This window comes from Giraffa tippelskirchi, chromosome 10 (genome assembly GCF_054371585.1).
Source record: "Giraffa tippelskirchi isolate mGirTip1 chromosome 10, T2T-mGirTip1v1.2.pri, whole genome shotgun sequence".
Lineage (NCBI taxonomy): Eukaryota > Metazoa > Chordata > Mammalia > Artiodactyla > Giraffidae > Giraffa > Giraffa tippelskirchi.
In genome coordinates this window covers 22,079,258-22,105,398 of record NC_137284.1, presented here as the reverse complement: position 1 = coordinate 22,105,398, position 26,141 = coordinate 22,079,258, and the positions used below count along the sequence as shown (strand labels likewise).

The 26,141-nt window shown below is 36.2% G+C and overlaps 1 protein-coding gene across 12 annotated transcripts in view; it reads right to left on the bottom strand.

Moving 5' to 3' along the window:
* Positions 1–26,141, bottom strand: part of LOC145523417 (L-lactate dehydrogenase C chain) — a 31,750-nt gene that overhangs the window by 4,630 nt on the left and 979 nt on the right. For 3 of the 12 annotated variants that reach the window (XM_081533700.1, XM_081533699.1, XM_081533697.1), the window contains exons 3-7: positions 21,084–21,201; positions 15,953–16,126; positions 11,635–11,808; positions 10,220–10,337; positions 1,287–1,410 (exon numbers count right to left, since the gene is read on the bottom strand). In XM_081533700.1, coding sequence (XP_081389826.1) covers positions 1,287–1,410; positions 10,220–10,337; positions 11,635–11,808; positions 15,953–16,126; positions 21,084–21,201 — 708 coding nt within the window. The remainder of the gene's footprint in view (positions 1–1,286; positions 1,411–10,219; positions 10,338–11,634; positions 11,809–15,952; positions 16,127–21,083; positions 21,202–26,141) is intronic. The other 9 variants (XM_081533709.1, XM_081533708.1, XM_081533707.1 and 6 more) reach the window with 4 other exon arrangements.

The window sequence follows — 26,141 nt, the reverse complement described above, 5'->3', positions numbered from 1 at the left end:
AGCATGCAGCTGATGGGAACCATCTTTGTTGCTCCATGAAAAATGTCCACAGGATATTAACTCCAATAAGAGTGAAAAGATGAGCAAAGACTGTGGAAAGAAAAAATAGCTCTAATGATACAATTTGAGCATGTGGTTCAGGCCTCCTTGGCATTTAAGTTACATGAGTCAACATATCTTCTTTTGCCTAAGCTAGTTTGAGCTGGCTTCTGTGGCTTACTGTTTTCATGCTGATGATGCTCACATTTATAACTGCAACCCAGAACTCTTTTATGAATTCCAGAAGCTTGTACCCAACTGCCTATTTTCTCTCAGACATTACAAAAGCACCTCAAATTCAATTTCTCTCTACTTGCAAACATGATCTTCAAATCTGATTCTCTTTGAATATACCCTCCCTCAGTGGATTATACTACCATTTAACTGTGCAAAACAGAAACCTAAGAATGACCTTTGTCTCCCTCATTTTCCACCTCACTCCATTACCAAGACCTATGAATTTTACTTCTTAAATACAGTGTATCTCAAATTTGTCCCCATCTCTTCATCTCTACTACTGTCCTCTCTTTTCTGTAATACACAGCTTCTTCCCAAGTTTATCCACCTGTACTCTTGTCCCCTTCAAATTTGTTCAGTCTATCACAACCCCAGGAATCTTTTTAACAACAAAAACAAAGACTGTAAAACCAGTCCCTTTCTTAAGTTCTTTGGTGGATTTCCATAGCTCTTATGGAAGGACCCAAACCCCTCTATAAGATTTATAAGACTTTCAGTGGCCCCACCCTGCCTACTTCCCCCAGCCTTATCATACACCTCCCTTTATTCCCTTTGCTCTGTGCATTTCAATAACTGACCTTTTTTTCCTTCCAGATTCTCAAGTGCCCTCTTTTTATATCTACCTCAGGTCCCCTTCACATGTGTTCCTCCCTCTGCTTGGAATATTAGTCCAGCCTTCCAAATTAACTCCTACTCATTATTCAGATTAGGTCACATTTTACTTCCTTAGAAAATCTTGCCTACCTGTACCAAAAATGCCCCCTCCCCAGAGCAGTTAAATTCTTTTCCTGTATATTCTAAGAACTCTGTAGTTTGTCATCATGGCACTTAACAAAATGTGTTATTATTTGCTTTTGTAACTGTTTTATTAAATTGCTATCTTTCATTAAACTGTGAGGTCAGGGTCTCTATTTTGTTCACCAATATATTCTCAACATTTTGTGTAATGCCTGGCACATAGTAAGGACTCAGCATTATTAAAAGAATGATAAGACTCTATTTAAGCCTACCTTCACCATAGTGGAAACTGGATGCACTCTCCTAAGATTTTTCAAAATTGATTTTACCAGATCTGTCACAGACAGTCCAATAGCCCAAGAGGTATACCCCTTCAGCTTGATAATCTCATAGGCACTACAGTTGTGGAAAGTAAGAAAATCAAATTCATGAGAACTGATTCAGAGAGAACATATTTTTCAAGCATCCATTCTAAAGCAACCTACAATGTCAATAACACTCTTCAAATTTTCTTAGAGATCTCTTCTTGAAATTATCTCTGAATAGGCAATAAAAATTTCTGTATTATTCTCACAAACTTCATTATTCACTTTAAGTAGTAATTTACCCTTTGTTTACCATAAAGGCAGAGTACTAGGTCATTTGTGCCACTTGAAATGAAACTTAGTTTCAAATTTTTGTATTTTTGCTTAAATATCCAAACACAGAATCTGATCACCTTGAAAATTAGCATATATATCTTGCTGACCACATAAAACTGTTAAGCTGTCAATGTAACTTTAAACTTTACATAATTATAACATAAGTTACATATTTTTCCTAAGGATATATTATTAAATCAACAATATATTAAAGCATGGGGAAATGTTTTGATATTTTTTCAAAGGAAAATAGCATAATCCTAAATATTATATAATTTCTTATCTCAGGCTTGTAAAAAACATAATGTACTTTTATAGGAACTTTAGAATTATATCAATCTACCAAATTATTACGTGATTATTTTCGAGTAACAGGCTCACAGGTGACCTCTTCTTTATGCTTACGAATTTTCTTATTTTCTGTAATAAACATGTATTTTATTTTTGCATTGCCACCAATAGCAATCTTGAGTTTGGATTGACAGTAAAACTTAAAGGACAAAGAGGTTTTAACTTAGCTCAGATTTTATATATTTTTGAGAAAAGGATCCAGGACAAGAAACACAGAATGTACAGCATCATTATTTGTATCAGGGGTTCTTGCAACCAACTAGGCACAGTTTCAAGGCTCCAGGACTGCACACAACACACTCAGTAGCAAAAGATAAGACTGATGTGTAAATGGATCAGCTCAACATGGACTATACTTATTGTGGTGTCCTATGATTTGACTATCAATACAAAACCAGGGCATTATCAGAGGCCATGAAGATTGGTATCAAAATTAAGATTAACTTTCAGACTCTCAATATAACCAAGACTCTGTGGGGTAAGTAAAAAAAAAGGAAAGGAAGTTTAGCCTAGTGACTGACTGATTGGTGGTGTTTAGAGTTGAAGAAAGCTATGTGTTAGGTAACTGAGAACAAATCTTAATAGTGGAATCTGGAGAAGAGGGTTGAGAAGAAAATGGCTAAGAACATAATCCTTTAGTTGTGGTTAACTATCCTAATGAAATTCAAACTGTTGATATAAAAGGGAGAATCGAGAAAAAGCAGTTTTAAGGCAGGTATTTTAAGACAAAAACTGACCCATACTGTAAAGTAAATGCTCCGTTCAGAAACCGGAAGGACATCCTATTGAATCATGTTGTCACTCCCCTGCAATTGTTAGTTAGGCACTGGAAAATTAGAGGCTATAAGAGTTGAGATGTTTTTAAGGAAAGTACTAGCAGTATCCTGAGGAGTCTTTATAACTATAGATCCTCTGCTAAATGAAAAAGGGGTAAATAATTTAATTTTGGACACTGCATTGTTGAGGACTAACTGGAATGAGTACTGATCTGTAATGTGCTGCAGTATTTGGTATTCAAATCACACAGGACTTCGGTGGAAAACATGATCTTAATCACTATTCCCTTATAGCAACAGTGTTTCAAATGAAAAAGAAACTAACAGTCCCTGTAGTACAATTATCAGGGACTGGGCAGACAAAAGTTCAACAATGTGACATCCCTATAAAGGGGGGGCTACTCCATGATGTCTGGAAACCAGTCTTGGCTAAAACACGTTCCTTAGTGTCTGGGTTATAGTTGTCCTGCCAGATCAGATATATTCCTGCATTTACTGGGAAACAGCTCCTAATAGCCCCTATAATGGGAAGTATATAGTAGAAGGAGGAAAGGGACATTTTTGTTGAGAATGATATGAAATAATTCTGTAATATTAACATAGGTTTCATTTGGTAGGCATTAATTTAATCTCTTATCCAAAGCTATATGGCATAACAAACATTTGTAGGTCCTCTTAAGAAAATTTAAGAAAATGAAACATACCAGTAACAACCATCAAAGAAAAGATATTTGGGGATATTAACCTGAAATTTCCAATTGATGTGGGAATAGTTTGACCAGAAGAGGAAATAAGTTTGGTTCAGAGAAACTGAACATACAATTAAATGCAGCTATCAAATAACTTTAATAAGGTAATAATACTGGTAAATAAAAGGGAAAAATAAGATAGTCCAATTAATTAAGAATTATCAAAACCTCTGGTGAGGGATTTTGATTACCTATTTGATCTTATACATTCTGGTGATTATAGGTATACAAAGCCTGTTTTTTTCTATGTATAAAATATTAGGACATGTTTGTCATAAGAATTATGAGCAACGTATAACACAAAGATAACCACCCAGATCATGATGAGATATCAAGGTAAAGGGTTAACTGTAGGTATGAATCTTTTCCAAAAAGGTAGAAGTATCTGGAAAGATGACTTTGAGTATGCTTTTTCACAAAACAGTGGTCTAGGTTTAAAAGCCTAGGTGGCTCAGACGGTAAAGAGTCTGCCTGCAGTGTGGGAGATCTGGGTTTGATCCCTGGGTTGGGAAGATCCCCTGGAGAAGGGAATGGCCACCCACTGCAGTATTCTTGCCTGGAGAATTCCATGCACAGAGGAGCCTGGAGGGCTACAGTCCATGGGGTCACAAAGAGATGGACACGACTGAGCAACTTTCACCTTCAAGTACTGGAGGGCTCTAGGAAGATAGAGAGTAGGAAGCACCAGGAATCTCTCTCTCCACCTAGACAATAAATGCAATGCCAGACTCTGTCTGATATAACTTTTGGGGAAACTCTGGAGTCTTCTGAAAGCTCTAAACTTCCAAGGGAAGGCTTGTATATTAAATTGTAGTTAATTTCAGCTCTTAGCACAGTAGCAGCTATTCACATGTACCCAAAGTAGCTTGTGCATAGCCTGTGAAAAGGACTCTTTTCTTCAAATATCAGAGATCTGTTTTCTAATGAATGATTACTGCTTCTGATAACAGAGGTGGAGACAAAGAGGGCAAAACTATTATTGTTTCATCTCCCCACAACTGTTGCAAGCTTCTCCCCTTTTGACTAAGGTGGCCTCTAGGGAATGTAAAGGGCAAGTAAGTAATACTTAATATTAATATTAAGTATTAATATTCCTCTTCCCTTAATATTTCTTTTTTCCTCTTGGGAGCCAGACACTGAAAACCAGAATATACAAAAGCAATTGCATATTTGGAGGAAATTAGAAAGTAACCACCTATGTGCACAGGCTTAGAAACAACATCAAAGACCATAAGATTACAACTCAGGCTTGTCCTTGGCACAGAAACAGCTTTCAACAATCAAAAAACAAAAGCAATAACAACAAGAACAAAAACTCAGCAAACCCTGGGGACTGGATAGATTCTGATTTCTAAAGTTGCCACATTATTAGATTCAAACATCTGGTTTTCAACAACAACAAAAAATCACAAGGTATACAAAGATACTTGAAAGTACAGCCCATTCAAAGGAAAAAAATGAATCAACAGAAACTGTCCTGGGGGGGCGGGGGGGAGCGGAACTGATGGCAGATATACTGGACAAAGACTTTAAAACAACTGTCTTAAAGATGCTCAAGAAACTAAAGGAAGCTATAGTGAAAGTCAAGAAAATGATGAGTAAACAACACGGAAATACCAATAAAGAAACATAAAACCTAAAAATAAACCCCATGCCCCAAATGCTAGAGCTGAAAAGTACAATAAGTGAAATGAAAAAAAAAAAAATCACTAGATGGATGAAAAAACAGATTTGAGCAGGCAGAAGACAGAATCAGCAAACTTAAAGATAGGACAGTGAAAATAACTGAGCCTGAGAAACAGAAAGAAAAAAGATTGAAGAAAAGTGAAAAATAAGATCATCAGCTGACTTCTCATCAGAAACTTTGGAAGCCAGAAAGTAGTGGGCAGATATATTTAAACTGATAAACAAGAAAACAAATGTCAACTGAGAATCTTATATCTGGCAAAACTATTTTTTAAAAGTGAGGGAAAAATTAAGACATTGCGAAAGAAACGAAAGCTAAGGGAGTTCATCGCCACTAAACCTGCCCTGCAAGAATTACTCAAGGCAGTCCTGCAGGGTGAAATAAACAGTAATTTTAAGTCATGTGAAAAAATAAAGATCTCAATAAAGGTAAGTGCATGGATATTTATAAAAGCTAGTAATAGGGTAACAATAGTTTCTACTTTCACTTTTTGTTTTCTGCATAATTTTAGAGACTAATACATTTAAAAGAATAATTGGTCAAAAAGGTAGTATCACTGTGACTTTGGTATGTAACTCTCATTTTCAAATTTAAGAAATATGTGCACTTAAAAGAATTATTAATTTATATTTTTGGGCAAACAGTATATAAAGATGCAATTTTATGACATTAATGATCAAAAGGGGTGAGGATGGAACTATGAAGAAGCAGAGGTTTTGTACATTACTGAAGTTAAGCTGGTAGAAATTCAATTAAAAGCATTATAACTTTAGGGTGCTAAAGGTAACCCCCCATGGCAATCAGAATAAAAACAGCTATCATAAATAGCTGTAGGATATATACAAAAGAAAATGAGAAAGAAATTTAAATATTCCACTATGAAAAATAAACAAAAAACAGTAATATAGGAAATGAGGACCAAAAAGCTCTATGGCATATAGAAAACAAAGAGCACAATGACAGAAGCCACTCCTTATCAGTAACTACTTTAAATGTAAATGAATTAAACTCTCCAAGCAAAAGAGATTGACAGAATGGATAAAAACAACGTGAACCAAGTACAACCTACCACATGAAACTTACTTAAAAAGTAAGTAATGCCAAAGACGCAAATAGATTAAAAGATATTTTATACAAATAGTAACCAAAAGAGAGCAGGGGTGGCTACACTAATGTCAGACAAAACAGGCTTTAAATCAAAGAGCTTACAATAGACAAATGACATTATATACTAACCAGAGGTTCAAGAAAATAAAACAATAATTATATAAACATGTATGCATCTAATAGCAGACCATCAAAATATATGAAGCAAATACTGAAAATATTGAAGGAAAAAACAGACAGTTCTACAATAATAAATTAAGACTTCAATAGCCCACTCTCAATCAGAAAGTAAGGAAAGAAACTGAGAATTCAACACAATAGACCAACTAGATCTAGCAGAACACTTTACTCAACAACAGCATCTATGTTCTCCTCAAGTATACATGGGATATTTTCTAGAGTAGACCAAATGTTATGCCACAAATTAAGTCTCAATAGATTTAGTTTTTTTCATTTTTAAAGAATATTTATTTGGCTGCACCGGGTCTTAGTTGTGGCACGTGGATCTTCAATCTTCACTGTGGCATGCAGGACCCTTTAGTTACAGCATGTGAACTCTCAGTTGCAGCATGTGGGATCTAGTTCCCTGACCAGGGATCAAACCTGAGTGCCCTGCATTGGGAGCATGGAGTCTTAGACACTGGACTACTAGGGAAATCCCTAGTCTCAACAGATTTAATAAGACAGGCATCATACTATATTCTCTGACACAATAAGGGGAATTTAGAAATCAATAATACAAGGAAAACTGAAAAATTCACAAATTTGCAGAAATTAAAAAGCACATTCTATAACAACCCAATGGATCAAAAAGAAATCACAATGGAAATTAGGAAATACTTAAGAGATGAATAGAAATGAAAACATAAGATAAATAAAATAAAACTTATTAGACAGAGAAAGCAGTGTTAAAGAGAAACTTATAGCCAGCCATATATGCTTACATTAAAAAGCAAGAAAGATGTCAAATCAACAATCTAACATTACAACTTAAGGAACTAGGAAAGGAAGAACAAATTAAACCCAAATCTAGCAGATGGAAGTAGATAATACAGATTAGAGTGGAAATAACAAAATAGACAATGGAAAAACAATAGAAAAAAAATCAACAGTTTTTTGAAAAGATCACCAAAATTGACAACTGTTAGCTAGATGAATTAACAAGAAAGAGAGAAGACCCAAATTACTAAAATCAGAAATTAAAGTGAAGACATTATTATCGATTCTAAGCATTACGCAGATATCAAAGAAAGACAAAGTCACTATTTTTTTTAAATTAAAATAATTTAAAAAGGCGGGGGAAAAGGAAGAGAGAAAAGAAAAAACTACAGACCATTATCCCTAACAAACACTGAGGCAAAAATCCTGAACAAAATATTAGCAAACTGAATTCAACAGTATTTAATGGGTTATACACCATGATTCAGTCCTAGGAAGCAAAGATGGTTCAACATGCCAAAATCCACCAATGTAATATATCACAGCAAGAGAATAAAAGAGGAAAATCACATTTTCATTACAATTAACACAGAGAAATTATTTGATAAAACTGAACACTTTTTCATGATAAAAACACCTTAGAAACTAGGAATATAAAGAAGTTACCTCAACATAATAAAAGCCATATAGGAAAAGCCCATAGTGAAGGTCATACCCAATGGTGAAAAACTAAAAGCTTTTCCTTTAAGATCAAGAATAAGGCAAAGATGCTCACTTTTGCCAGTTCCATTCATCACAACATTGAAAGTTCTAACCAGAGCAATTAGATAAGAAAGACAAATAAAAGGCATTCAAATTGGAAGAGAAGCAATAAAAGTATCTCTGCTTATAGATGACATGATCTTACATGCAGAAAACCATGAAGATTCCATACACATAACAACAACAAAAAACGTTTAATAAATGAATTCAGCAAAGTAGCAGGTAGAAAGTCAACATTAAAATACTGCATTCCTATTTAATGACAATGAACAATCTGAAAAGGAAATTAGTAAAACAATCCCATTTACAATAGTACCAAAAAAAAAAGTACTTCGGAATTAACCAAGGAGGTGAAAGACTTGTACAATGAAAACCACAAGACACTGATAAGAGAAATTAAAGAAGACATAAAGGAAACACAACCTATGTTTATGAATTGGAGACTTAATATTATTAAGTTGCTAATATTACCCTAAACCATCTACAGATTTAGTGAAATTCCCATAAAATTCCCAAGGGTAGATTTTGCAGAAGTTGAAAAACTCACCCTAAAATTCATATAGAATCTCAAGAGATTTGGAATAGCTAAAACAATCTTGAAAGCTGAAGGACTCACACTTTCTGACCTCAAAACTTACTAACTATAAAGCTACAGTAATCAAAATTTTGTTGTACTGGCATCAAGATAAACATATAGACCAGTGCGATTGAATAGAAAGCTCAGAAGTAAACCTCCGTATCTGAAAATCTGTTCAACTGATTTTCAAAAATTGTGCCAACATCACTGAATGGGAAAAGGGCAGTCATTTCAACAAACGATTCTGGGGAAACTGGATATCTACATGCAAAAGATTAAAATTGGACCCTTTCCTAAAACCATTTACAAAAACGAATTCAAAATGAATCAAAGATCTGAATATAAGACCTAAAACTATGATACTCTTACATGAAAACACAGGGCAAAATTTCATAACATTGCACCTGGCAATAATTTCTTGCAATAGAACACAAAAGGCAAGAAAAGAAAAAACAGACAAATGGACTTTATGAAAATTTCTAAGTTTTGTACATCAAAAGACACTATGAAAAGGGTTTAAAAAAAGAACCTATGGCATGGAAGAAAATATTTGTAAATTATCTGATGAGAGATTAATACCCAGAATATAGTAAGGACTCTTGAAACTCAACAACCAACAAAAAATCCAATTCAACTCTGGGCAAAAGACTTGAATAGACATTTCTCTAAATAAGATATACAGATGGCCTATTAGCACAGGACAAAATGCTCAGCATCACTAATCAAGGAAATGCAAATCAAAACTACAATGAGATACCACCTCACATCCATTAGGATGGCCACTGTCAAAGAGAAAATAACAAGTGTTGGTGAGGATGTGGAGAGACTGGAATTTCTCTACAGTATTGGTAGGAATGTAAAATGGGATAGCCCCTGTGGAAAACAGTATGGTGGTTCCTCAAAACAAGGGGCAGAGGGAGAAGAGGGCATCAGAGGATGAGATGGCTGGATGGTATCACCGATGCAATGGACACGAACTTTGGCAAACTCCAGGAGATGGTGAGGGACAGGGAGGCCTGGTGTGCTGCAGTCCATGGGGTTGCAAAGAGTCGGATATGACTGGGCGACTGAACAACAGCAGCAGCAATTTCATTTATGGGTATATACCCAAAAGAACTGAAAACAGAGTCTCAAAGAGATCTGTACATGCATATTCATAGAAGCATTATTCACAATAGCTAAAGCATGGGAGCAACCCAACCCAAGAATCCATCAAGAGATGAATGAATAAGCAATATGTGGTATACTTACATACAACAGAATATTATTCAGTCTTAAAATGTAAGGAAACTCTGACAAATACTATAATATGGATGAACCTTAAGGACATTATGCTAAGCAAAATACACTAGTCATAAAGAGACAAATACTGAATGATTCTACCTATATGATATACTTAGTCAAAATCATAGAAACAGAAAGTACTTACTGTCTTCTTTTCTGTTTGAAAAATGTCTCCCAAAAGAAAGCTATGCATTATGTGAGTCCAACTTTGGGAATTTTCAGAATGTTATTTACCTCACAAAAAGCAAAAATCAACTTTTATACTTTTGTCTGTAAAATATGCTGTTACAACTGATTATTAAGGTACTAAGAAAGTGAATAACTAATGTTACCTTCCAACAACCTCCTTATGGATATTTTTCCAGTGGTCCTTGTCTGAATCAGTTCCTAACTTAGGGTCTAGACTCTTCAGAGCAACACCAGCAACATTTACTCCACTCCATAAAGGCACTAAAAGAAATAAATCTCAGAATGAACTCTTCTTCCCAGTACTTCAGTTGTTTAAGTGCAGTGGATTTTTTTTACCCAGGTGTTGGCTTTATCGTATTTTATTAATTTATACATATATAGTAAGTTCAGTGGGGTTTTTTAAGAATAAAGTTAGGTTACTACCTTACACCATATATAAAAATAAGTTTCAAATAGACAAAAGAGAGAAATGTAAAAAATAAAATTATAAAGTATCATAAAATATTCAGTAGAATTTATTTGTAATTTGTGGTAAGGAGGCATGTTAAAGCAAGATACAAATATAGAATCCACAAAGAAAATAATCTATAAGAAATAACAAAAATATTATAAGAGGGCAAAGAGCAATAAATTAATATCATACTATTAAACCATACAGAGTTTTTTAAAAAATAAAATCATGGAATATTAAATGGGAGAAATTAAAATGTATCTGGGAAAACTATTTTTAATGATTATTATCTTTTAAGCTAAGACAGTAACATAAACCAACAGGGTCAAATTAAGGCACTGGTCAAAAAAATTTTTGTTTAAATCAAATAAAAAATACTTATTATACTATGACCACTGAAGTATGAAGAAAAGAGTAGTACTTATTAAATGTTTTGAACAAATGGATGATTGAATAAAGGAATAAATGATGCCTATTCTCAATGGATCTATGGGCATTATGGAAAGAAGATTGATACACATCACAGAATTAGAGAGCATTATAAGCATGAAGTTCTAATTGTGTAGCAGAGATTAAATGTTTAAGTTAGGAAAAGAGCCAAGACCTATGACCTAAGTAGTAGTTTAAATCACATATTAAAAAATTTTATTTCTGTGAAAAGTCAGGGAAAAACAAATCTCAAGAGTCACAAAGTAGATTAATGGTTTCCTGTGGCTAGGGCAGGGGGCGAGTGTAGGAATGGGAGTTCTTGGGGGTAATGCAAATTTCCTACTATTAGACCTTGGTGATGGCTGCACAACTTTGTGAATAAAAATCCAGTGAATTACACACTTTAAATGGGTAAAATTTATGGGATGTGTATTATATCTTAATAATTCTGTCCTTAAAACCACAATGAAAGTGCCCCAAACAAAAAAAAAACCCACACTCATTGACTTTTAAAATAGCTATATGTTCTATGCACTATTTTGTGTGAGGTAGCTAAATCAATGACACAAAAGACTGAAAGTTAAGGAAAACAAACAGTACAATGCCAACACTTTAAGGAAAATAGCATTATTAAAGATAAGAAGTGCGATTATATAATGGTAATGAGTTTACACTTACCACTAGAATCACCATGTTCACCAATAATCCAACCATGGCAGCTTGAGGGATGTACACCCAACTTCTGTCCAATTAGGTAACGGAAACGGGCAGAGTCTAGATTACAACCACTTCCAATTACACGAGTTGCAGGTAAGCCACTTAACTTCCAGACAACATATGTCAAAATATCCACTAGGAAGAAAAATTTCTTGTTAGAGAAAGATTCATAGTAACTTCTTACAATTTGATTTTCTGAACAGACAGATCAATTGTCTTAGAGTCAAATATAGATTCATTAGAGTTCAAAATGAAGCAAGTCAACAAAGAAAAAAAGATAATCTCTCAGATGGGTTTTAAAAGATTAAATGATTCACCATCAGAATTTTAAAATGAAAGATTCTTTTTTGAAATAACATATGTGCCTATCTGTATATTTAATGATCAGTGAATTATACCTCTTTAAGATTACCTATATTTTTCCTCTCCATCACCACGGCCTCATGTAAACTACCAGAGTCTCCTACCTAGAATAAAGCCACATGCATGCTTAGAACTGTATGCAGCTGTGTGCATGCTCAGGACAAACATGAGAAGATTGTAAACTTTAGCTCTGTCTAACCATGAGGTTCTATGAAAGCAGGAAGTAAAGGCTAAGGCACAGTTACAAACTGCCTGGCTAAGTGTTGAAGGCATGCCCCAACTTGTACACACGGCCCTGCAGCAAAGACTGGGAAGTATCTTTTGGTTCCAAGCATTTAAGGAAAGTTTTGTCCAATCAATGGCGGATCACTAAACAGATGAAACATAGACTTCTGTGTCCACATTTAATAAAAAATACAGACTTGACAGAACTAACTCATAAAAGTTACAAAACAAACTACAACAAGCTGATGCAGAGCAAACGCTGAGAAGAAAGAATTTCATTTACAGAGTTTTCCTATCGTACTTTTTTAATGTTCAAGTTTCAACAAACTATGAGACACGAAACAATATAAGGAAATACAGATCATACAAAGAGAAAAAAACACCAACAGAAACTGTCCCTGAGAAAGTCCAGGCATTAAACAACTACCCTGTCTTCAAGTCCACTGATTCTTCCTTCTGCCTTCTCACTCTGCTATTGAGTCCCTCTAGTTAATGTTCTCATGCACTGGAGAAGGAAATGGCAACCCACTCCAGTATTCTTGCCTGGAGAATCCTAGGGACAGCGGAGCCTGGTGGGCTGCCATCTATGGGGTCGCACAGAGTCAGACACGACTGAAGCGACTTAGCAGCAGTTAATGTTCATTTAACTTTTTAACTTCAGAATTTCTATTCTTTTTTAAAAAATAATATTTATCTATTTAGTAATATTCACCATTTGGTGAGAGATCAGCCTCATTATTTCCTTTAGTTCTTTAGACATGCTGTGTTTTAGTTCTTTAAACATAGTTAAAATAGTTCATTTAAAATATTTGATAAATCTCTATTCAGTTACTCTGGCTAGAATTTCTAGCATGCTGCTAAACAGAAGTGGCAAAAGAAAGTCTCACTGCCTCATTCCTGGTCTTAGAAGTAAAATCATTCAGTCTAGTACCATCACGTATAAGGCTAGCTGGGGTTTTTTCATAAATATTTTTTTATGAGGTTGAAGAAAATTCCTTTCATTTATGGGTTAGTAAATTATTTTTTAAAATTATAATTCAGTGTGGAATTTTGTTTACTGCCTTATCTGCATCTATTACCTTTTATCATTATATAATATTCTTGTCTGCAACAATAATTTTTGTGTTAAAGTCTAACTTCTGTGATATCAGTATAGTAACTCCAGATCTCTTTTAGCTCCTGTTTGAATGCAATATCTTTTTCTATCCTTTTATTTTCACTTTACTGTGTCTTTTTATTCTCCTTTAAATTAAAATATTTTTTTTCAATTTTTATTAGAGTATTCTGTGTGTGTGCTTAATCCTGTCCAACTCTTTGCAACCCCATGGACTGTAGCCTACACCAGGCTCCTTCTGTCCACAGAATTTTCTAGGCAATAACACTGGAGTGGGTTGTGATTTCCTTCTCTAGGGGATCTTCCTGACCCAGGGACTGAATTGGTGTCTCTTGTGTCTCCTACATTGGCAGGCAGATTCTTTACCACTCCACCATCTGGGAAGCCCCTTTTTGGAGTATAGCTGATTTACAATGTTGTGTCAGTTTCAGGTATATGGCAAAGTGAATCAGTTATACATATATCCACTCTTGGTGGATCACTAAACAGATGAAACAAAGACTTCCGCATCCATGTATAATAAAGAATACAGACTTGACAAAATTGACTCAAAAAAGTCACAAAACAATATATATACGTACATATATCCACTCTTTTTTAGATTCTTTTCCTACATAGGCCATTATGGAGTATTGATTAGAGCTCCCTATGTTATACATTAGTGCTTATTAGTTGTCTATTTTATGTGTAGTAGTGTGTATACGTAAATTCCAATCTCCCAATTTATCCCTCCCTCCCCTTACCCTGGTAAACCATAAGTTTATTTTCTACATCCGTGACTCTACTTGTTTTGTAAATAAGTTCATCTGTACCTTCTTTTTTTTAGATTTCACACATAAATATGATAAATAGCATATGATGGTGGCTCAGTGGTAAAGAATCCAGCTGCCAATGCAGGAGACACGGGTTTGATCTCTAGGTTGGGAAGATCCCCTAGAGAAGGAAATAGCAACCCACTCCTTTATTCTTACCTGGGAAATACCATGGACAGAGAAACCTGGCAGGCTATAGTCAAGAGGTCACACAAGCGTTGGACACAACTTAGTGACTAAACAACAATGCATAAAACTTACATATCAATAATGCTGGGAAAAAAAAGTATCATGTACTTTGGATGGGTGTGGTTTATCATCATAAATTTGCCTAAATGACATTGTTTTAAAAAGAAAAAAAAAGAAATGATACAGAAAGGTCAGTTTTCGTTCCAATCTCAAAGAAAGGCAATGCCAAAGAATGTTCAAACTACCGCACAACTGCATTCATTTCACACGCTAGCAAAATAATACTCAAAATTCTCCAAGCCAGGCTTCAACAGTACATGAACCGTGAACTTCCAGATGTTCAAGTTGGATTTAGAAAAGGCACAGGAACCAGGGATCAAATTGCCAACATCTGCTGGATCACTGAAAAATAGAGAGTTCCAGAAAAACACCTACTTTTGATTTATTGACTATGCCAAAGCCTTTGGCTGTGTGGATCACAACAAACTGTGGAAAATTCTTATAGAGATGAGAATATCAGACCACCTGACCTGCCTCCTGAGAAATCTGTATGCAGGTCAAGAAGCAACAGTTAGAACTGGACATGGAACAACAGACAGGTTCCAAATCGGGAAAGGAGTACGTCAAGGCTGTATATTGTCACCCTGCTTATTTAACTTACATGCAGAGTATATCATGCGAAATGCCAGGTTAGATGAAGCACAAGCTGGAATCAAGATTGCTGGGAGAAATATCAATAACCTCAGGTATACAGATGACACCACCCTTATGGCAGAAAGTGAAGAAGAACTAAAGAGCTTCTTGATGAAAATGAAAGAGGAGAGTGAAAAAGTTGGCTTACAACTCAACTTTCAGAAAACTAAGATCATGGCATCTGGTCCCATCACTTCATGGCAAATAGATGGGGAAACAATGGAAACAGCAAGAGACCTTATTTTTTGGAGCTCCAGAATCACTGCAGATGGTGACTGCAGCCATGAAATTAAAAGACGCTTGCTCCTTAGAAGAAAAGTTATGACCAACCTAGACAGCATATTAAAAAGCAGAGACATTACTTTGCCAACAAAGGTCTGTCTAGTCAAAGCTATGGTTTTTCCAGTAGTCATGTATGGATGTGAGAGTTGGACTATAAAGAAAGTTGAGCACTAAAGAATTGATGCTTTTGAACTGTGGTGTTGGAGAAGATTCTTGAGATTCCCTTAGTCTGCAAGGAGATCCAACCAGTCCATCCTAAAGGAAATCAGTCCTGAATATTCACTGGAAGGACTGATGCTGAAGCTGAACCTCCAATACTTTGGCCACCTGATGCGAAGAACCGACTCACTGGAAAAGACCCTTGATGCTGGGAAAGATTGAAGGCAGGAGGAGAAGGGGACGACAGAAGATGAGATGGTTGGATACCATCACTGACGTGATGGACATGAGTTTGAGTAAGCTCTGGGAGTTGGTGACGAACAGGGAGGCCTGGCGTGCTACAGTCCGTGGGGTCGCAAAGAGTCAGACATGACTGAGTGACTGAACTGAACTGAATGGAAATATCATCCTTATACAGTTAAAGGGAATAGAAAAGACTCACCAGGATTTGAAACAATAAGCATCTTACAGTCAGGACTATTTTGGACTATGGCAGGAATGATTGACTTCATGATATCCACATTACGTTGGACCAGGTTAAGGCGACTTTCTCCCTCTTGCTGCCGTGCACCTGCTGTAATAATAACTAATCTGGAATTTGCAGATACACTGTAATCTAAAGAAGGAAACAAAAGAAAATATTTGGGTCAAGATTGCTATGACCTCTGTGCCTTAATTCTTTAAAAGTCTGTTGTATGGTGATGGTATTAAAGTACTCCACTACTGTCATGGCTCACACTTGCAAATGAAGAGATTTTCCACATAGTAATGTTATCTTAGTCATGTCTGACTCTTTGGGACCCTATGGACTATAGCCTGCCAGGTTCCTTTGTTCATGGAATCCTCCAGGCAAGAATACTAGAGATGGTAGCCATTCCCTTCTCCAGGAGATCTTTCTGACCCAGGGATCAAATCTGATATCTTGAATTGTAGGCAGATTCTTTACTGTCTGAGCCACCAGGGAAGCCATGAAATTAAAAGATATTTGCTCCTTGGAAGAATAGTTATGACAAACCTAGACAGTGTATTAAAAAGCACACACATCACTTTGCCGACAAAGGTCTGTATAGTCAAAGATAGGGTTTTTTCAGTAGTCATGTTCTGATGTGAGAGTTGGACCATGAAGGCTGAGCACTGACGAATTGATGCTTTAGAACTATGGTGTTGAAGAAGATTCTTGAGAGCCCTTTTGAAAGCAAGGAAATCAAACCAGTCAATCTTAAAGGAAATCAACCCTGAATATTCATTGGAAGGACTGATGCTGAAGCTGAAGCTCCAATACACTGGTCACCTGATAGTAAGAGCTGACTCACTGGAAAAGGCCCTGACACTCAGAAAAATTGAGGGCAGAAGGAGAAGAGGGTGACAGAGGATGAGACGGTTGGATGGCATCACTGACTCAATGGACATGGGTTTGAGAAAACTCAGGGAAATGGTGAAGAACAGGGAAGCCTGGCGTGCTTGAGCCTGCTCATGGTGTCCATGAGGTTGCAAAGAGTGGGACACAACTGAGCGACTGAATAACAGTGTTATCTAGTATAACCTGAAGGAAATCTTGTCACTATGATTTACCAATGTTCACATCAATTTAAAAAAGTAAAATAATAGAACCTACCATCCCTTTTAGCCCACATTCCCATTTCTTATTAAAGCCCGAGGCAATGCAAGTCAACTCTCTGGATTCTTAGAAATACCATATGAATCAGAAGCTTAAAATTCTGAGAATTTATGTGTGTTTGAGGATTGAAGAGTGAGAATGTATTACAATTATTATGAGGGCTATGCTTAAGATCATAAAAAAAGTTCTTCATTCACATAAGAAAATTAACCTTCTAAATTTGGTGACCGATTGTAAAATATTTCACTTATTAAACCCAACAACATGATGTTCAGTATCCCATACTGGACTTTTAAAAAAAGTATTATAGGGCTTCCTTGGTGGTCCAGTGGTTAAGCATCTGCATTCCTTGGGCTACCCACGTCCCCTGGGGCTGTGCACCTACAACATAGGGACTGGAGTCCGGTGCAGAGAGTGCTTCATCCCAGAATGCAGCGTACAGCCCAGAAAGGAGGTTGCCCCCTCCCCTGACACGCACAGCATGTTTCCTGGGAACCTGATGCTAAACCGATCCTAGAGGACTTGCTTCTGGGTCTGGGTTTCATAGGTAGCAGAGCAGCTCCCTCACTGCGATCTACTGAAAATCAGACCTCCACATAAGGGTTTAAACAAAAAAAGAATCCGAGGTCCAATGCAGAAGAGTCAGGTTCCATCCCTGGTGTGGGAACTAAAATCCCATATGCCTGGGGCAACTAAGTTCAGGCACATATTAAAGGTATCATTCCACTGTTTTCAGCTTTCACTGCTACTATTTACAAGTCAGTCTGCCTCCTCCTCCCTTTTTTGTAGGTAATTTGTTTTCTGATTATTTTAAAATTCTCTTTGTTTTTAACATTCTCTAATTTCACAAGACTGTGTCTAGATGGGGATTTTTATTTATCCATCTTGAGATTATTTGGCTTGAATCCATGGGTTGTTTTTCATCAGTTCTCCAAATTGCTGAATCAAAATCTTTTCAAGTATTTCCTTTGCCTCATTCTAAGGCATTATTTTACACTGCCTTCTAAGTAGAAGTATTTTACACTGTCTCACTCTATCCTCCATGATTCTTAACCTGTCATATTTTCTACTTCTTGCCATCTTCTGGGTAACTGCCTTAGATTCACCACTTGTTTCTTCAAATATGTCTGCTCTATTATTAAATCTATTAATTTTTTATTTCATTCCATTTCATATTCAGAAGTTTATTAATATTTGGTTATTTCTAAAAATCTGTTCCTTTTCTTATAGTTTCCTATCTTATACTGACATTTTCAAGCTTGACTTTATTCTTTAAATAATCACAGTTAAATTATAATTTGTTTTATAATTTATCAGAAATCTACTGTGGCCTCTGTTGGTTCTTGCTCATTTTTTCTTGTAGATTTAATTATTCATACTGTGAGATGTTTACCTTCCATGAAACTTTATTTGGGGAAGTTCTTTGAGGCCTTAAATAAAATGTATTTCTTCCAGAGACTATCTTAAGATTGCTAAGCTTTTACTGGAGTTTAATTAAGGGCCAACTTGTAGCTCCAAATCCTTAGCAGCCATTTCCCTCTTTTACTAAAGCATTTCTGAGAGTCAATTTTACTTGCAGTTCCCAGAGATAGGGAGAAGGGAATTATTTCCAGGTTATTCTCACATTAAGAAATTGGCAAATTAAGGCCAGCAAGCCAAATCTGTTCTACTACCTGTTTTTGTAAATAAAGTCTCATTGGAACATAGCCACACCCACATGCTTATGTATTGTCAATGGATGCTTTAATACAACAGGAGGGCTGCAAGTTTTGACAGAGACTAGAGACTATGTTGCTCACAGGAGAAGGCAATGGCACCCACTCCGGCGCTCTTGCCTGGAGAATCCCATGGATGGAGGAGCCTGGTGGGCTACAGTCCATGGGGTCGTTAAGAGTTGGACACGACTGAGCAACTTCACTTTCACTTTTCCCTTTCATGCACTGGAGAAGGAAATGGCAACCCACTCCAGTATTCTTGCCTGGAGAATCCCAGGGACGGCGGAGCCTGGTGGGCTGCCGTCTGTGGGGTCGCACAGAGTTGGACACGACTGAAGAGACTTAGCAGCAGCAGCATGTTGCTCACAAAGCCTGAAATACTTACTATGTGGCCCTTTACAGAAAAAAGTTTACTGATCCCTGGTGTAGTCCATTGGGATCTTGCTTTATGGGGTCATTTCCTATGCACCTCCTCAAATTAGGCTGTCTCCAGTCTGCTAAGTTCTGTGAGGCAGGGAAAATCAAAATTCAAGTTCACTAGGTTTGGCTAACACTAGCTAGTGAAAACTAGCAACTGTTGTTTCACTCTATAATTTCCTGCCTTCATTCAGTGCCTTTTCTGAAAATGTCTTAACTTTGTTAAGAGCATATCAATTTTTTTTAAGTACTGATTTTTATTCTTTCATATTTTTTGCAGAAGTTTTGTTATTCATAGCAAAAGGATTGATTCAGGTACTTATCCTGGCACATTATTAGAAATTAAAAGCTGAATGATTTTTAAAAGTATTTTAATATAGGAGTAGCTTTTTAACTTGACTCTGCTCAACAAATTCAATAGATTAACTGATATAAAACATACTGATACCCAAGGTACACTGAACACTCTCAACTATTAATAGCAGACTTCTAATATGTCTGTATACTTCTGTGCTTGTGAGTTGCTGCATATCAAGAATTTGTCATGTTTCTACCCAAACATATTTATGCCAGATATATTAATTACATAATATGACATAAATCACTAAAATATGAGGGTGAAAGAAATACAGAGTAAACACATTCAGGATTGAGATGTGAATAGATTGAACACACAGAATGTGTCAAGTGAATTGGTAATGTTTTACTTCTTTTGGTACGTGCTGGCTGCATTGATGTTTGTTATACTTAAGCTCTAGCTCTTTTTTACATCTCAAGTATTTCATAGTTAATTTTTTAATGACTGTTACTATGAAAATTAAGTTAAATGCTTTAGAAAGACATGTTAAAATAAAGCTGTTTAAAAATCTTCCTTTTAGTTATAAGAGAAATAAAAATGAAGAAAAACCATAAAAATTTATTAGTGTTTTGTGATTAGACTGCTTCATGAGTATCTTTAAACTAATTATAGTACTTTAAAGAAATAGAAATGATTATTACTGGTATGCTATTTAAAAAAAAATACTGCAAAAACTCCAATCAGCTGAGCCATGCTCAAAGGTCTTACCCTCCAATCAGAAAATCAGCAAAATGAAGTTCTTGTACATTTACATGTTTCAGGTCAATATAAAATTTTATGATGGTTCTAACAGGCACTTTAAAAGTAAGTAATCACTTTCAGTTCCAATCATGTTAGACAAGAGGGCTTCTAGTAGAAAGTACATCTGTTGAATCACATTACCAAAAAGCACACTATATATAACACTTTATGATAAAATAATTATTTTTCCTAATTCTCTAAGCATTCTTAGTTGGCCAAAACATAATGCTAATGCTAATGGGGCCAAGCTCTCCATTTCCTCTTCTGTAGCTTCAAACTATATCCTGAAACCTGGTTGTCTAAAAAACAGGTTAAAAAATATAGATACACACATCAAAAAAAAACAAGAATATAGATAAATGTATCAATAATATTACAAAAACTATTCGAGACTGCATATCTTTGGGAAAATATATACAACTGAATGACAAGTTTAAAAAGCATTTATATAATATAGTGTCAGTTGTATAAAAAACAAATGAATAGAAAAAAGTAAAGAAATACACAAAACCATTAACAAGAGAGATTCAAAAAATTTAAAACTGTTTTTGTATTTATCAAATATTCTCCAATCAGAATGGAATGTTCCTTTTTAAAAATATCAACCTTCTAAATTATATGTCCTAATTACAAAGGGGCCATTTAAAATTTTATACTTATTGACAAGTTTGATAGACTTCACTATTTTTTTTTTAAGTTTTGAAAATAATTTTATAAAACTAACCTTTTCCAGAGACAATCTTTGAAGTATTAAAGAAAAGACTGCCATGCTGAAGATCCATTGTTTCCCCCTTCAGTTTGTCTGCTACAACATCAACAAGGGCAAGCTCATCAGCCAAATCCTAAAATACATGAAAGATCTGAATAAAATGTTCCCATTTCAATTTTGAGAGAAAAAGAAAAAATTTTATGTGATTATTTTATAATCGGACTTCCCTATAGCTCAGGTGGTAAAGAATCTGCAAAGAAGTGCTACATTTTTAGTAGAAAAAGTGGTATAAAAATAATAATTCTTTACAGGAGTTCTTTGCTGGCCTAGTGGTTAGGATTTTGGACTTTCACTGCCATGGCTTGGGTTCAATCTCTCAATCCCTGGTCAGAACTGAGATCCTGCAAGCTGCAAGGCTTGGCCAAAAAGAAAAAAAGTTTTTTAATGTGTCTATACTTTGGCCACCTGATGCGAAGAGCTGACTCATTTGAAAAGACCCTGATGCTGGGAAAGATTGAAGGTGGGAGGAGAAGGGGACGACAAAGGATGAGACAGTTGGATGGCACCACCGATCAATGGACATGAGTTTGAGTAAACTCCAGGAGTTGGTGATGGACAAGGAGGCCTGGCGTGCTGCAGTCCATGGGGTCGACTTGAGCAACTGAACTGAACTGAATGTACCTAAAAACACCAGAAGTTAAGGTAAACCACAGAATGCAGCAAAAAGTATTAATTGTTTTGCCTTCATGTAATTGTTAAGTTTTTTAGAACTGTTTTTTTTTTTCCACTTCAGATGATAGCTTTAAAACAAATGAAAACCTATGAAATCCTTTCAAATGATTTTATTATATTTAACCCTTATGCCTAATTTCTGAATTGGTTGAAGCTGTTTTTAGTATGAATCCTTATGGCCAAAAATGAAAGGTAGGCACCTCTGGGAAACGACATCATGTGGCTTGGTATATAACAATTAACTCTGGCCCTCCAACTTAGGGGTAGGTAAGAAAGCATATACTCAGACCCAACCAATTGTTTCATCCTTCCTCCTGGATTCAGAAGGTACTTCACAAATGGGCTTATGGCTCAGGCATAACAAATGAGCACAGTGTCTGTGAGCTTAGAAAATGGAAGTGAATTCTGGCCCTTTCACCTTCTAGGCATCTGACCATGAGCAAGCTCTTTAACACATATGCTTCAGTATTTTCATCTATAAATAGAGATAACAGTACCTGCCTCTTAAGGTTGTTATAAAGGTTAAAAAATACCTTTAAAACATTTAGAGAGGTGAAAAACTTAGCAATGAAAACTACAAACTGCTGAAACAAATTAAAGAAGAAACAAATAAACTGACATCCTATGTTCATGGACTGGAAGATAAAGTATTAGTAAGATGTCAATACTACTCCAAGCAATCTTCAGATTTAATGCAACCACTACTAAAATCCCAATGGCTTTTGTTTCAAGAATTAGAAAATTCCATTCTAAAATTCTTATGGACTCTTAAGAGACTCTGTATAATCAAAACAATCTTCAAAAGGAATAAAGGTGGTGATCTCAAGCTTCCTGATTTCAATATTTATGACAAAGCTACAGTAATCAAAACAGTGTGGTACTGACACAAAGAGACATATAGACCAATGGAACAGAAGAGAGTCAAGGGGGGAAAACTCCCACATATGTGGTCAGGTATTTTTTGACAAGAGTGCCAGGATCATTCAATAGGGAAAGGACAGCATTTTCAACAAATGGTATTGGGATTACTGGACATTTACATGCAAAAGAATAAGGTTGGACTGTTTATATTATACCATAGATAAAATTAACCAAAAATGGATCAAAGAGCTAAATGTAAGACCCAAAACTATAAAACCCTTAGAAGAAAAGATAGAGGGGAAACTTCATGACATTGGGTTTGGCAGTGATTTTTGGATATAACACCAAAAGCACAATAACAAAAGTAAAAAGATAAATTGAACTACAAAGTAAGTCAGAAAAGAAAAACAAATATTGCATGTTAATGCATATATATGGAATCTAGAAAAATGGTATATATGGTACATATGAACTCTTATTTGCAAAGCAGAAATAAGAGACACAGATGTAAAGAACATATGGACACCAAGGGGGAGAAGGAGGTGGCATGAATTGGGAAACTGAGATTGATATATATACACTATTGATACTATGCATAAAATAGATAACTGATGAGAACCTACTGTATAGCACAGGGAACTCTATACTCAGTGCTCTGTGGTGACCTAAATGGAAGGAAGTCCAAAAAAGAGGGGCTAGGAATGACAGTCATGTAGGAAGGCTAGAGATCCCTAAGGGGCTGCTGCTGCGAAGTCGCTTCAGTCGTGTCCGACTCTGTGCAACCCCATAGAAGGCAGCCCACCAGGCTCTGCCGTCCCTGGGGTTCTCCAGGCAAGAACACTGGAGTGGGTTGCCATTTCCTTCTCCAGTGCATGAAAGGGAAAAGTGAAAGTGAAGTCGCTCAGTCGTGTCCGACTCTTCGTGACCCCATGAACGGCAGCCTATCAGGCTCCTCTGTCCATGGGATTTTCCAGGCAAGAGTACTGGAGTGGGTTGCCATTGCCTTCTCCGCCCTAAGGGGCAGGAGGAAATCAATCGCAAGTGGCAGATGTCTTTTTCTCTCTCTTCTAATCCTGTGTTGTCAGGACACTTGGTTACACCTGAATTTAACTTTGAGCTGCTAATGGCTCTGCAAACCAATGCGTTTTTCTTATGGAAATGTTTTTCTTAAGCTGTTAGTGAAACTATGTATTTGCTTTGGAATCTGCCTTTCTTCAAATGGGTTCTGCCTAAGAAGTCAAGTTGGCCTTAGGAAGAAGCACTGCAAACAAAGCTAGTGGAGGTGATGGAATTCCAGTTGAGCTATTTTAAATCCTAAAAGATGACGCTGTTAAAAGTGCTGCATTCAATATGCCAGCAAATTTGGAAAACTCAGCAGTGGCCACAGGACTGGAAAAGGTCACCTTTCATTCCAATCCCAAAGAAAGGCAATGCCAAAGACTGTTCAAACCACCACACAATTGCACTCATTTCACAAGCTAGCAAAGTAATGCTCAAAATTCTCCAGGCTAGGCTTCAACAGTACAGTGAACTGAGAACTTCCAGATGTTCAAGCTGGATTTAGAAAAGGCAGAGGAATCAGAGACCAAATTGCCAACATCCATTGGATCATAGAAAAGAGCAAGAGAATTCCAGAAAAACACCTGCTTCATTGACTATGCTAAAGCCTTTGTGTGAATCACAACAAACTGTGGAAAATTCTTAAAGAGATGGGAATATCAGACCACCTTACCTGCCTCCTGAGAAATCTGTATGCAGGTCAAGAAGCAAGAGTTGGAATGGGACATGGAACAATATGAACTGATTCAAAATTGGGAAAGGAGTACGTCAAGGCTGTGTGTTGTCACCTTGCTTAACTTATATGCAGAATACATCACAGGAAATGCTGGGCTAGATGAAGCTCAAGCTGGAATTAAGACTGCCAGGAGAAATATCAATAACCCATATATGCACATAACACCATCCTTATGGTGGAAAGCAAAGAGGAACTAAAGAGCCTCTTGATGAAGGTGAAAGAAGAGAGTGAAAAAGCTGGCTTAAACCTCAATATTCAGAAAACTAAGATCATGGCATCCGGTCCCATCACTTCATGGCAAATAGTTGGGGAAACAATGGAGACAGCGACAGACTATTTTCTTGGGCTCCAAAATCACTGCAGATGGTGACTGCAGGCATGAAATTAAAAGACACTTGCTCCTTGGAAGAAAAGGTATGACGAACCCAGACAGCATATTAAAAAACAAAAGACATTACTTTGCCCACAAAGTAGTCAAAGGTCTGGATAGTTTTTCTTACATCCAGTCATGTATGGATGTGAGAGTTGGACCAAAAGAGCTGATCACCAAAGAACTGATGCTTTAGAATTGTGATGCTGGAGAAGACTCTTGAGAGTCCCTTTGACTGCAAAGAGATCAAACCAGTCAAGCCTAAAGGAAATCAGCGCTGACTATTCATTGGAAGCTGAAGCTCTAATACTTCGGCCACCTGATGTGAAGAGCTGACTCATTAGAAGAGACCCTGATGCTGTGAAAGATTGAAGGCAGGAGGAGAAGGGGATGACATATGATGAGATGGTTGGATGGCATCACTGATTCAATGGACATGAGCCTGAGCAAGCTCTGGGAGATGGTGAAGGACAGGGAAGCCTGGTGTACTGCAATCCAGGGGTGGCAAAGGGTCAGACACAACTGAGCAACTGAACAACAAAAATGTATACATATAGCTGATTCACTCAGCAACACATTGTAAAGCAACTATATTCCAATAAATTTTTTAATTTAAAACTTACGTGTATCAAACAACACAACCAACAGAACAAAAAGGAAACCCAAGGAATGGGTGAAAACTTTTGAAAGTGAAGTGAAAATCACTCAGTCATGTCTGACTCTTTGCAATCCCATGGACTATACAGTCCATGGAATTCTCTAGGCCAGAATACTGGAGTGGGGAGCCTTTGCCTTCTCCAGGGGATCTTCCCAACCGAGGGATCAAACCCAGGTCACCAGCATTGCAGGTGGATTCTTTACCAGCTGAGCCACAAGGGAAACCCAATATTTGAAAACCATTTACCTAATAAGCAGTTAATATTTAGAATATAAAAAGTATTCCTACAACTCAACAACAAACTCAATTTAAAAATGGGCAAAAGATTTGAAACAGACACTTCTTCAAAGCTATACAAATAGCCAACAGGCACATGGAAAGATATTCTGGAAATAGTAAGGAAAATTAAAGGAGTTCCATTGTTATTTTATCAAATTTGGTGCTTTTGTTTTATAATGAGCATGTAATGCTTATATAATTAAAAAAAATTAAATATAAGCCACTGGGAAATATGATTTTCACACATTACTCTTCAAAAAAGGCAAAGTGATGAATCACTTTAACAGAAAATGTTATATAATGTTAACAAAATAATATAATCAATGTTTCTATGAATAAATTTAAATAGTCTGACTAAACACGTGTGTGTGCTTAGTC